The sequence below is a fragment of the Mandrillus leucophaeus genome, unplaced genomic scaffold (genome assembly GCF_000951045.1).
Source record: "Mandrillus leucophaeus isolate KB7577 unplaced genomic scaffold, Mleu.le_1.0 Scaffold88, whole genome shotgun sequence".
NCBI lineage: Eukaryota > Metazoa > Chordata > Mammalia > Primates > Cercopithecidae > Mandrillus > Mandrillus leucophaeus.
Window position 1 is genome coordinate 5765640 of NW_012109585.1, and position 11323 is coordinate 5776962.

Genomic DNA, 11323 nt, shown 5'->3' on the forward strand with positions numbered 1-11323 from the left:
CCCGGACATTCTGCTGTTGTGGGAGTTTGTCCTTGCGGGCATGACTAAACTGCTTCCTTGGCATAAACATCTCATGACCATGGGTGGTGACTGGCAAGGAATATGCCTAGCTAGTTTTAAGATGGAGTCGATTTTAAAATGGTGTCACCCTGGCTCTCCTCTGTTCCTGTTGACCTAACAATATGGCCAGGGGGTGAGAGAAGACAGGGGACAAGAAATGAGCCAGGGGACTCCCATGACGCTGGAAGGTGATGATGCAGGGCGCAGAGTCCTGGCGTGAGAGAGGCCCAGAGAGGAGGAGCAGTGGTCAGTGGCAGCGATGTTCCTCGTAGGTGAGGCTAGATAAGGAAACACACACGTTGCTGCACAGAGTGATGAGTTGATAATCAATGACCTCATGAAATGTCTGAGTGCAGTGGGGGCACAGGAAGGGGCCAGATAAGGTGGAACTCGGTATGGGCATCTGGGAGGGCAGCTGTGTTGGGCTGCAGGCTGCATCGGTGGTTGACAGCTGTGTTCTGAATGGGACACAATCAGCACAGGCTGCCCCAGCTCAGTGAGTGGCAGCTCCGTCCTTGCAGTTGTTCACACACAACACAGGAACACCTCACACACTCACCTCCAGGCCATCCCAAAGCCTCTCCCTTCACTGATGTGACATCTCGGATTGGTGTTGGTGGGGAAGGGACAGGGGTAGAGAGGGAACAAAATTGACAAAATTGGCCATGAGTTGCTCATTGTTGATGCTGGGCAATGGATGCTTGGGAGTGACTTTTGTGTATATTTGAAATTTTCTGTAATAGAAGATTTTAAAAATGTAATTGCATAGCAGATATAAATAATATTAACATATATGCACATTTATATATTATATGTCTATACTTTATACATTATATAATATACTATTTAAGTAAATAATATATACAGTAGCAGTATAATGTATACATGTATCTTACACACACGCCCCTCTCCAGTCTTCCACTACCACACGCACCATCGCTCCCCACCAGCATCTCTGCGGGAGCCTTGGTGCTCATCTCCCTGTTTCGCACTCGCCCCCACATTGCGTTCTCCACACAGCAGCCACGGTGACTTTGTTAAACTGTGAGTCAGACTGGCAGGGCGCGGTGGTTCACGCCTGTAATCCCAGCACTTTGGGAGGCCGAGGCGGGCAGATCACGAGGTCAGGAGATCGAGACCATCCTGGCTAACACGGTGAAACCCCATCTCTACTAAAAATACAAAAAATTAGCCGGGTGTGGCGGCAGGCGCCTGTAGTCCCAGCTACTCGGGAGGCTGAGGCAGGAGAATGGCGTGAACCCAGGAGGTGGAGCTTGCAGTGAGCTGAGATTGCGCCACTGCACTCCAGCCTGGGTGACAGAGCGAGACTCCGTCTCAAAACAAAAAAACAAAACAAAAAAAACAAATGCATGTCAGACCACATCACTCCATCCCACTTAAAGTGAAGCCTAGTCCTGGCCTCTGAGGTCCTGCTGGGCTCCTGCTGCCCTCGCCACAGGTTCTACTCCAGCCCAAGGGTCACCCGTGAGTGCTGGGAAGGGCATCCCCAGCTTGCTCTTGCTCAAGACCTTAGCATCTGCAGTTCCCTTTCCCTTTATTACTTTGCTCCCATCTGTGCACGGCTGTCCCCTCCCCTTGTTTCATCCCCATCTCAGTTCTCATTTTATTGCATGGGGAGGATTTCTCCAACCTTCCCGTGTAACACGGTGCCCTCCCTGCCGTGCAGCCCCGGTCTGTTCTGTCTCCCTCGGTAGTGGTTAACCGCCCAACACACTGAGTGCTCTCTTGTTGGCTTAGTCTGTCTCCCTGCTAGAAGCAACCTTGTTTTATTTAGTGGACCCCCAGCACCTAGAACAGGGTCTGACACCCAGGCCAGGCCTCAATCCATACTTGTCGAATGAATGAGTGGAGCTCCATTTCCGCGGAGTCACTGAGATGTGGCTGAAGTAACAACACTAGAAGTCAGGGATACAGCTGGGGCTTGAAGCCAGGGCTGGTTTCACCCTGAGCTGTATGTTCTGCCTGTGTCCCTGAGAGGGGAAGGGATGGGACCCAGAGCACAGTCACATGGAGGGCCTCATCCAAGGGCACAGGGACCGAGGGGAGGAGGGAGCTGAGGCAGGCAGGCAGTGGTGTAGACTGCTTTGCAGAGCTGTGGGGAAGTAGCTCTGCAGGCCGCTGGCTTCTCTTGCCTTTCAGAAGCAGGTGGAAGGTCCTTTTCCCAAGAGAGGCAGAGCTGCTGAGGAGGCTGCAGGAATGCGCCATCTGTCCCTATAGTGTTAATGTCACTTCAGCCTCAGAGCTAGATGGGCGGCCCACCCTTTCCCTTCCCACTCCCACTGGCTCCTGTGCCCTGGCAGGCCAGGGCCTGGCGAAGACCCCCAAGAAGGCAGCACCTTCCTCTGTCTTTGACAATGCAAGATCTGATGGGTCCAAGAGTGCCAGCCCGTGGGAGTTGCAGTGCCAGGCCTGCCTGGCTGAGGGGCTGCCTTGCAGGCCCCTGCAGACCCCCCCCTCCTCTCCTGAGGGGGCCGGCTCCTGAGGGAGGACTGAGGCTGGTCTGAGGGGTGCTGGTGCTGGTCCAGCGGGGGGATGCTGCAGCCAGGTCTCCTCACCAGCCTGTCTCGGTACATTCCCTCCATGATGCAGACATCACGTTCATGTTCTTTTTGCTTTTTTAAAATGAAATTTATCTTTGTCTCCCATTGGAAAATGAATGCATGCTCATTATAGAAAATGTGGGAACAGATCAGAAGAAAGAAGAGTAAATAAAAATTGCTTTTTCCAATGTGGCATCACCACAGCTCCTCTGGCACAGGGTCCTGGGCTGGGCAGGGAGTCATGGACCATGTGGCCAACAGGCCATCGGGCTGTGGGTCTACAGGGGATGCCATGGGTGGCTCAGGCCTTCTTTCCTTGAGGGTTTGGGGAAGTGGTGCCGGCCCCCGCACGCTTGTCCGTAGTGTTGCAGAGAGCGGAGCTGACAAGAGTTGCTATATTTAATTTTGGTGCCTGCGTCACCTCTGACCACACAGCAGCGTCTACCCGGGCAGGCAGCACATGGCTGGGGGTGTTTCTGAACGACACTGTGAGAGAATCACTTTCCACAAGAAAAGGTATAGTGGAGGGGAAGGGAGAGACAGCAACAGAAAGTGAGGTCGTAAGTAGAAAATTGCTTCTGGGATTTCAAATGGCTTTGTCATGGGGCCCGCCCTTGCTGCCGAGAAATCAGTTGATCTGGGAAAGTTTGTTGCAAACCCTTGCCCTCTTGCTTTTGGGTGGAGCTGAGAAATGAATGAAGATAATGGGGCTTTATGAGTGTGGGGGAGGGCAGCTGAGGAGACAGCACCAGTCCTGACCCCAGCTTGGACCCCTAGAAAGGCCAGATAGGAGCTGACCAGCGTGTCCCTGGCCAGGCAGTCCTGTCTGGAACATAGTCAGCCTGGCCCCAGCCGGGCCTCCTTAGAAGGGAGGCAGGCGAAGCGGCGAACAGGTTTGCAGTGTGTTACCATGGACCAGCTAGATGGAGGTCATAAGCAGAAGACGTTTCTCTTTGACCATAATGAAAAAGTGATAAGCCGCTGGGCCAGATGAAGTCCAGGCTTCAAGCTGCTGCCTCTGTCACAAGGAAATAAGAGATGGGCCTGGTCCCCCTGGGGCCTGCTCCTTCTTGTCCTGCGCAGGACAGGGGGCCAGCCTCGGAGAAACCCGCCAAGTGACTGGGAGTGTTTTCTGACACCTCATCTGAGCAGCAAACTGAGGTGTTTGGTTCACCGGAAACTCGCGTGTATCTCACTTCTCACTTAAGCCCAGCCCCTCTTCCAGTGAAACCTCCTGGGCTGGGGTTCCCGAGGTGCCAAGGGGCTCCCCGACCTGGGCCCCATGGTCAGCGTCTTCCTCCCACTCACCAAGCACTCTTCTCCCTTTTCAACCCCCTTCTCTCTGAGCCCTGCTGAGGGCTTGCCTTGTTTATGAAAGAACTTAGGCCACGTGGTTAGAGAAAACTCCCAGCAAACACCGCCAGGGGTCAGTCCCCAGGGAGGGAGGTTCCCAGCCACAGTTGCAGCCACTGACACTTACCTACCTTGTTCTCTCTTCCTTTCTCACTCCTGACAGGGCCCTCTCCCTGTCGCCACCAGCTGCAGCTCGGTTCTGTGGCTCCGTAAGGCGTCCCTCATCGCTGGAGAGCCCCATGCCCTCTCCAGCACAGGGCGCACTGCCAGTGACCACAGGCCCCATTCCTGGGGGGCAGCCTGGAAGGTGTGAGAGACAGGAGCTCCACAGTGGCTGAGGAAGTGGCAAGCTGCAGACCCCTAGTGGTGGGGCCCGGGACGGCCGTTGGCCGTCCGCACTGTGCACCTGCCTCGCAGGCCGTCCTGAATGTGTGGCTCAGAGCAGGGCCTTGGAGGATCCCGAGGAACTCTGCCCCCCATCAGTCTCAATTCCAGTCTTTGTTCTTGAAGGAGTCACGTGGAATTTCACTGGAAGGGTTTCCATCTTCTTTCTGGATAGGCAGGGCAATACTTTGGCTGGCAGAGAGGACATGGGTCAAAGATGGGAGATGGATTGCTAGGTCTTGTTTACAAAGTCATTGCCCTCCATAAATATCCTTCCAGCCTTAAACCCTAGACTCAGAATGCCGAGACCCTGAATCCCACCCACCTCCTCTGGCTTCCGAGACTCTCCCACCCTCCGCGGAAGCAGCTGCTGCTCACCTCCAGAGGGGAGGCCCTCCCGAGGGAGGACATACAGCTCCCCGCAGCAGACCCTGTGTTGTGTCTACAGAGTTCTTTCTGGGGCTCAACCTGGAGTGCATGTGGTGTCTTGGTTGTCACTAGCCCAGGTGTCTGCTGTGGTGGTCCCCTGCAGGTATTCCCTCAGCAAATGTGACAGGACTTAATAGGCTTGGCACCAGAGAGCTGGTCCTGTCCCCTGCCCGGGACAGCCTGCTGGAGACCCAGCTCTTGCACCACCACCCTCTTCACCCCCACAGTCTTCTCTCCTCTGGGCCAAGTGTCCCCTGCCCCTGCACTGTCGGGTTTGCCTTCTTCCCTTGCCTCTCCCTGGGGAAAGTGAGTGGTTCTGGAGTAGCTGACTGCCATCATCAGCCCCCTGGTCAACTCCCTGCCATGTCCTCTGCTGTTGCGTGAATGACACAGCCGTGAGCAGCAGAGGGCGGCTGCCTTCAGGGACTTCTGAGCATCACTGTGGTGTCCTCGTGGGGCTCTGGGCTCCCCAGGGAGGGCACCTGCCTGCCACTACAAGTTTGAGACTGGTCCTTGATGACTATCACCCATTGCAAAGGCATCCCATCCTGGAGTCACCCTCTGCCCTGGGCACCTCCCAGAGAGTCACAATGAAAAACATTGCTGACGGGCATGGCCTGGAGCTGTGGCTTGGTAAGGCCTGCTGGTCTCTGCACTCCAGCTGCTGGCCAGGGCCAAGGGAGAAGCAACAAGAGCTGCTGAGGAGTGGCCTAGCCAGAGCCCTGTTCACAGAGGCAGTGCGTGTGTGCACCTTAATGGTGAGAGCTGTCCAGAAAGGCAATGGGCTGCCTCTCAAAAATAGTAGGGAACTCCCTGTCAGTGAGATGGCCCAAACAGGTTGATGACAATCTTACAGAGGGAAAAACTCCATTCAGGACAGGTGACATTTGGACAGAAATAGGCAGGGTGGTTAAGTGTGTGGGCTTTGGAGTTAAAGTGAGTTTTGGGCCCCAATCCCAGCTTTGCTTCTTTACCTCAGATGAGCTCTGAGGCCCCAGGATCCCAGTGAGGAAGTAGCTATGTGACCTTAGGCAAACCACCCACGCTCTCTGAGCCTCACAGTTCTCATCGGCCTCCTGGGTTGTGAGGGAGACATGAATGTGTGGGTGGTGCCAGACACAGCTGGCCAGTCCTCAGGAGATGTGATCGTGAGACTTCCTGGGTCTCCGTCTGCTCCTCATGCCCTCCTTGAACCCTGACAGCCTGGCCCAAGTCTCTCCGTCCTCGCTGGCACGGCAGACAGAAGGTGGAGCTTCCTTCAGGCCATGTCCCCACCCCCAGGAGCTAGCTTGCTTTCAGCCAGGTCACTGCACCCCATCCTCACTGTAATCCATCCCAGTCCCCTCCTCCAACCCGCCAGCCTCCCAAAGAGCTCCGCAGAGTCTTCAGACCACCCACCAGTGTCCCCAAAGGCCAAAATGAAAGACAAATACAATCAGGCCTATTCGTCACCAACTTTATTTCTGGCTTCAGTTTGACAGTCAATGAAACAACTTGTTCAATGTCCCCTCCCCCAGTGTTCAAGGTACCCTTCTATATATTATTAACTCTTTGCTAACATATTTAATATTTAAATACAAGGAAAAACAATAAATTACTCGTTGGCTGAGAGCTGGCTGCTGGCTGGCAGACAGGAGCAGCTGTTCTGCTCCTCTCCTGACCCTGCCTCGGATGAGGCTTCGAGGCCCCAGGACCCCAGTGAGGTAGCAGAATTCTGTACACAGTACTTATTACCAGGGACTCCTGGTGTCCACTGCTTTAGTGCTGGGGCCCTGAGTCTCTGAACCCTTGGCTCCAAGTGCCAGCAGCCACAGTCTTTCCCAGTCCCCAACGCTGACAAACACACTCATTTAAATAACACACAAAAATAAATAAGGCCAAGAAGAAATGTGCCTGAGCTGCTCTCTGCCTCAGTTGCCTGTGTGTGAAGTGGGTACCTCTCCCACCACATGTCTGGCAAGGGGGGCACCCACTGTAATGCTACAGTGTGCTCTAGGGCAGGGGAGGGGTGTAGGGACGCGTCATCCCCGGATCCACTGAGCTCAGGGCCCTGGACAGAGGAGGCCCACCAGGCTGAGCCCTGGGCAAGGGGAAGGCTGGGGTCGGCTAGGCTGAAGACAGGCAGCACAGGCTGAGGTCTAAGCTAAGGAATTTTACCCCCTCCCTAACCCTCTTCCCCACCTCCCCAAGACACTTTTGACAACAGAAAGAAAAATGAATCTGCAACTTCAATAGTCAGGTCCTGTCTCTGCAAATAATGATGCTTTCGATGTTTCAGTTGAACTGTCCCTCGCGAAAAAGTTTCTTTAAATGTAAGAGCAGATCCTTTACAAACTGGGCCACCTCGATTTTGGTGTCTCGGACACGCAAGCTGGAAAACTGCTGCAAGACAAAGAGGCCAGCGCGTGAGTGGGACGCCAGAGGGCAGAACGGCCTGCACAAACCAGGGGCTTTCCAGGGACTGTCTCATTCAGTCCTCACGGAAGTCCCCATGAGGTGAGTACTGTTAGTACCTCTACTGTACAGATGTGGACATTGAGGCCCAGGTAGGAGTCAGGAGCCCTTGAACCCAGGTCCTGTAATCCCGAAGGCCATGTCCCTGCTGCCACAATGGCCCCAGCCCTGGGTAGACACACACCTTGGGTATTCAGCCAGCTTCCCTTCAGCGAGCCCAGGGTTGGCAGGAGGGGGTGCAGGGTGGGGGTGGGAGGTTGGGGGGCACCTTACCCCAGCTGAGACCTTGTGCGGGCAGAATCCGTTCAGCATCCTCTGGGTCTTCTCGATGGCACTGCAGCCTGACACGTTGATCAGGGATTCCAGGGCTGCACAGTACTGTGGAGAGGGGACACTGAGGGGTTAGGCCCTGCTGGGGTGGCTGCCTTTTGTGAGTCTGCAGGAAGATGGGGTTGAGATGCCTGGTGCAGATGAGTCTGGGTGTTGGGAAGGGCCCAGATTATTGGGGGAGGGAGGAGAGCGCTTGAAGCTTGCTTGGAACCCCAGTCATGGAAGGGAGTCTCAGAGAAGACAGGCCCAAGGCCTGGAGCCTCTGCCCCATCCTCCCTGCACCTGAAGGTCCTTACCACGCCAGCTGTCAGGTTGATGCTCCACACCATGCTGCCATTGCAGAGCGGGGCCTGCGGGAGCAAAGTGACAGTGAGCAGAGTGCTGGCAGGGGTCGTGGGCCTGCCCTGCCAGCCCAGGCCAGGTCTGCACCAGCACAGGCCCCACACGCATCCCTCGTGTGGCGCAGAGGCAGGCCTGGCAGCCCCTCAGCGTTCCTGAGCTTCGTTTTCTGCTTTGAACAGCGAGCATGGGGGTGAGGACCCATGTATAGGGTCTTGGAATTAAAAAAAAAAAATTGAGTGACACCACTAGTAAGGGACAAGCTGCATGCGAGGCTTGCCATAGTCAGGGCAAGAGGACAGGGGCCTGTGGAAAGGGCCAGGGTGGGGATGAGTGAAGTAGTGGTGGCCTGGGCCACTGTTGACCAAGACAAATCAGATGGAAGGCAGTGGGGGTCTGGTGTATTAAATGCCCTGCCTTCTGATTGTCAGGGAACATTGCAGTTAGGAGCATGGGCACTCTGGTGTTGGCCAGGCCTGGCTTGAATCCAGCCTCTGTCACTTAACCTCACTGAACCTTAGCAGAATGGGTTCATTGTACCTGCCTCTTGAGGTGGCTGGCAGTGATGAAATGACACATAAAGCACGTGTTTCAGGCCTGGTGTAAGCAGCGCTCAAGACATGTGAGCTGTTACTAGTGAGGCAAGGAGTGGACTCTACTCACAAATCCTCCTGTAAGGGCAGGCCTATTACGGTGCTGGGGAGAATGGCTGCATTATTATGGTCAAAATCCAGCTGGCAAATGCCACATGGTTCTGGGAGGGTGCTGGCCCTTCTCTGCTGTCCTGTGTTCAGGAATGGCTGAGTAGGAGCTGGCAGTGGCAGACAAGGCCAGGCCAGGAGAGCAGGTAGTCCCTGGGGACTCTGCCAGACCCCTTCATAGGTCCATCCACACTGCTGAGCCCCCCAGCCCAGCTCCTCTCTCTCTCATGGCTGGGCCAGGCCTTGGTCCATGGGGATTCTTCCTGACCCATAGGCATCTTAGGATCCAAGCCCAGCCTGCTCATTACCTCATCCTGGGAATCACCCGCCCTGGAGCCCTCATAGCTAGGACCCTGGCTAGCCGACACTCACCTTCTGGTTCTGGGTGATGTTGACCAGCTCCTCAATGAGCTCCTTGAGGGCTGTAGAGGGAGGCACAGGGCTTGGGGAGGCAAAGCCGCCGAGGCAAGTGAGAGCAATGACCATGGTCAACAAGAGCGCCATGAGGCCCAGTGCCAACAGGAGAGGATTGAGGAGCGGACGCATAGGCTGGGTGGCTTGTGGCCTTGGCGTCTTGTGGCAGCTTTTATAGGCCCAAGTCGTGACGCCTGACACCATGGTCTCTGCTTTTTCAGGCACTATCTAGAAACCACATCTTTACTCATCTTGATTTTACTTTGTGGAAAATCCAGTGTCGCATAAAGGAAAGAGTTTGATTTCTCGTGGACTTATTGAGAAGGGTCCAGGGCAGAGTTTCCAAGATCTGGGTGGGTTTAATTCCAGCGGCAGGCAAGGGACCCTGAGAGTGGCATGGCATCTGCAATGCTGCCCTGAGTTCCAGCAGTTTTGCCTGTGACAACCCTGAGTACCTGGACAGCTGACCCAACTCTGAGCTCCTGTCCTCAGACCCTTTTGGGTCACCGGAAGTGCTGGGCAGATAGTGCACTGTGGCTGTGGCCACAGTCTACCAGCTATGGGAATTCGGGGAGTTTTACTTTTTTAATAAACCAGTCTCTTAAATTACTTAAGTAATACTTGCTTGGATACAAAATTCAAACAGGCAATAGAAGAGTAAAGTTCACTTCTTTTGGCTTGCCTAATTCCTCCTTGGCCCCACTGTGGGAGGGATTGTCAAAAGTCAGATTTCCAGGTCTCCACTGAGCGATCCAGACAGGTTCAGAGGTCTTCCTGGGACCTTTTTTGGTGTTTTTTGTTTTTTTGGAGATGGGATCTCACTATGTTACCTGCCTAGGTTGGCCTCCAACTCCTGGACTTAAGCGATCCCCCCACCTCAGCTTCCAGAGTGGCTGGGAGTAGTGTGCACCAGTGTCTGGCCCCTTTAATTTAAAGTGCACGGGCCATCCTGCTGGGAAACTCTTAACCGGGCCAGGCTGGCAGCCTTAGTTCAGGTCAGAGATTATAAGTGTTCCTAGTGCCACTGGGACTTGGGGTGATCCCGTTTGCTCACCAGTCTCTGCAGGATCAACCCCTGCCGTCTGGGGGCCTCAAGTTTCCCTTCTGCAGAATGAGTGCTGTGGAGGGGCGGCTCCTGGGCCCGGCCCCTGCAGCCATGTCGCCTTTTCCTGCTCTTCCCTCATTTTCCTAGAAGTCCTCCAGAAACCCCCACAACAGAGGCCACGGCATTTGCCTGTTGGGTGTTGATGTCAAGATTTCTCCTTTACCCACTTCCTCCCCGAGCCAGCGCCTCCCCAGCCCCCCTCTCTGCCTGCTCAGGCTCCCTCCGTCCTGTCCTCAATGGGGCTCAACCTCCTCACAAGGGTGTGCTTGTGACCTGTGCCACAAGGGATGCTGGATTCCCGCCCAGAGGCATCCCAAGCTTGCTCACCCTCTCTTCCCACAGGGAACATCATTCCCACCCTCTCTGTCCACACTCGAAGCTTCCCAGCCCAGCTGCTGGCCCTGACTCCCAAAAGTCTGCCCCTTCCCCTCGAGCGCCCCCAGTGCCTGGAGTGCCGCTACTTGGCTGTGTGACCCCTCTACGGGCCTGTTTCCTAACCTGTAGTAGAGAGTCCATGGCATCTCCCATAGGGTCTCCATCATGGGGGAAGCAGCGGGGAACTACCCTGGGCTGTGCAACTCCCAGTGCCCCGCCCGGATGAGTCAACGCCCCCGTAACCCCCACGGCTACCAAAAGCCCAGCCGGGAGCGGTGGGCAGGCGCGCCCCCGCGCGTGGGAGAAGGCGCTGGCGCGGCGGTTGCGGCGGCGATGGCCCGCGGAGATAAGGGAGTGGCCTTATGTAATGGGAGATAGGCCCGATAAGCGGGATCTGCGCGGCCGGGCCCTCCTCCACGGCCTCCGGCGGTGGCCGGTGCGGGAAGCAGGGGTGGGCGCGCAGACCGGCCTGTCTGGAAGCTACGGAGGCTGGCGAGGGGGCGGCAAAAGTGGAAGTGGTGGTCCGAGCGCCAGGCAGGGCAGGGGCCAGCTGGACACCTGGGCCCGCGGCGCCCCGTGCGCCAGTGCGCACCGGCGAGGGCGGGAGCGGCGGAGGGGCCGAGGCGCACACGTGCTCCTCCTGCACCGGCTGTATCAGGCCGAGGGATCCTGCGGGCCCGGCCGAGCAGCAGCACCTGCCCTCGAGGGTGGTCACCGCGGACCGAGGCGTACCGGGCCGTGCGGAGAGGCGCGGCCCAGATGGCTACATCAGAGGGTCTGTTGCTTGTTTCTAGATTGTCAGTGGAGCTCCACTCCCG

At 56.0% G+C, this 11323-nt stretch overlaps 1 protein-coding gene across 1 annotated transcript; it reads right to left on the reverse strand.

The window, feature by feature from the left end:
• Positions 1-6234: 6234 nt before the first annotated feature.
• IL13 (interleukin 13) lies at positions 6235-9165 on the reverse strand. Its single transcript, XM_011969264.1, has 4 exons — positions 8984-9165; positions 7868-7921; positions 7515-7619; positions 6235-7169 (listed from the first exon to the last, which is right to left on the reverse strand). Exons 1-4 carry the CDS (start codon positions 9155-9157, stop codon positions 7062-7064), a joined length of 441 nt encoding a protein of 146 aa, XP_011824654.1. The 5' UTR covers positions 9158-9165; the 3' UTR covers positions 6235-7061.
• Positions 9166-11323: the final 2158 nt, after the last annotated feature.

What these genes read in the sequence shown, in the direction of transcription:
- IL13 (XM_011969264.1), bottom strand. Translation starts at nt 9,157, where the DNA reads ATGCGTCCGCTCCTCAATCCTCTCCTGTTGGCACTGGGCCTCATGGCG. An exon ending in TCAACCTGACAGCTGGCGTG is followed by an intron (nt 7,620 to 7,867) that starts GTAAGGACCTTC and finishes CCCTCTCCACAG; the next exon opens with TACTGTGCAGCCCTGGAATC. An exon ending in CGCACAAGGTCTCAGCTGGG is followed by an intron (nt 7,170 to 7,514) that starts GTAAGGTGCCCC and finishes TTTGTCTTGCAG; the next exon opens with CAGTTTTCCAGCTTGCGTGT.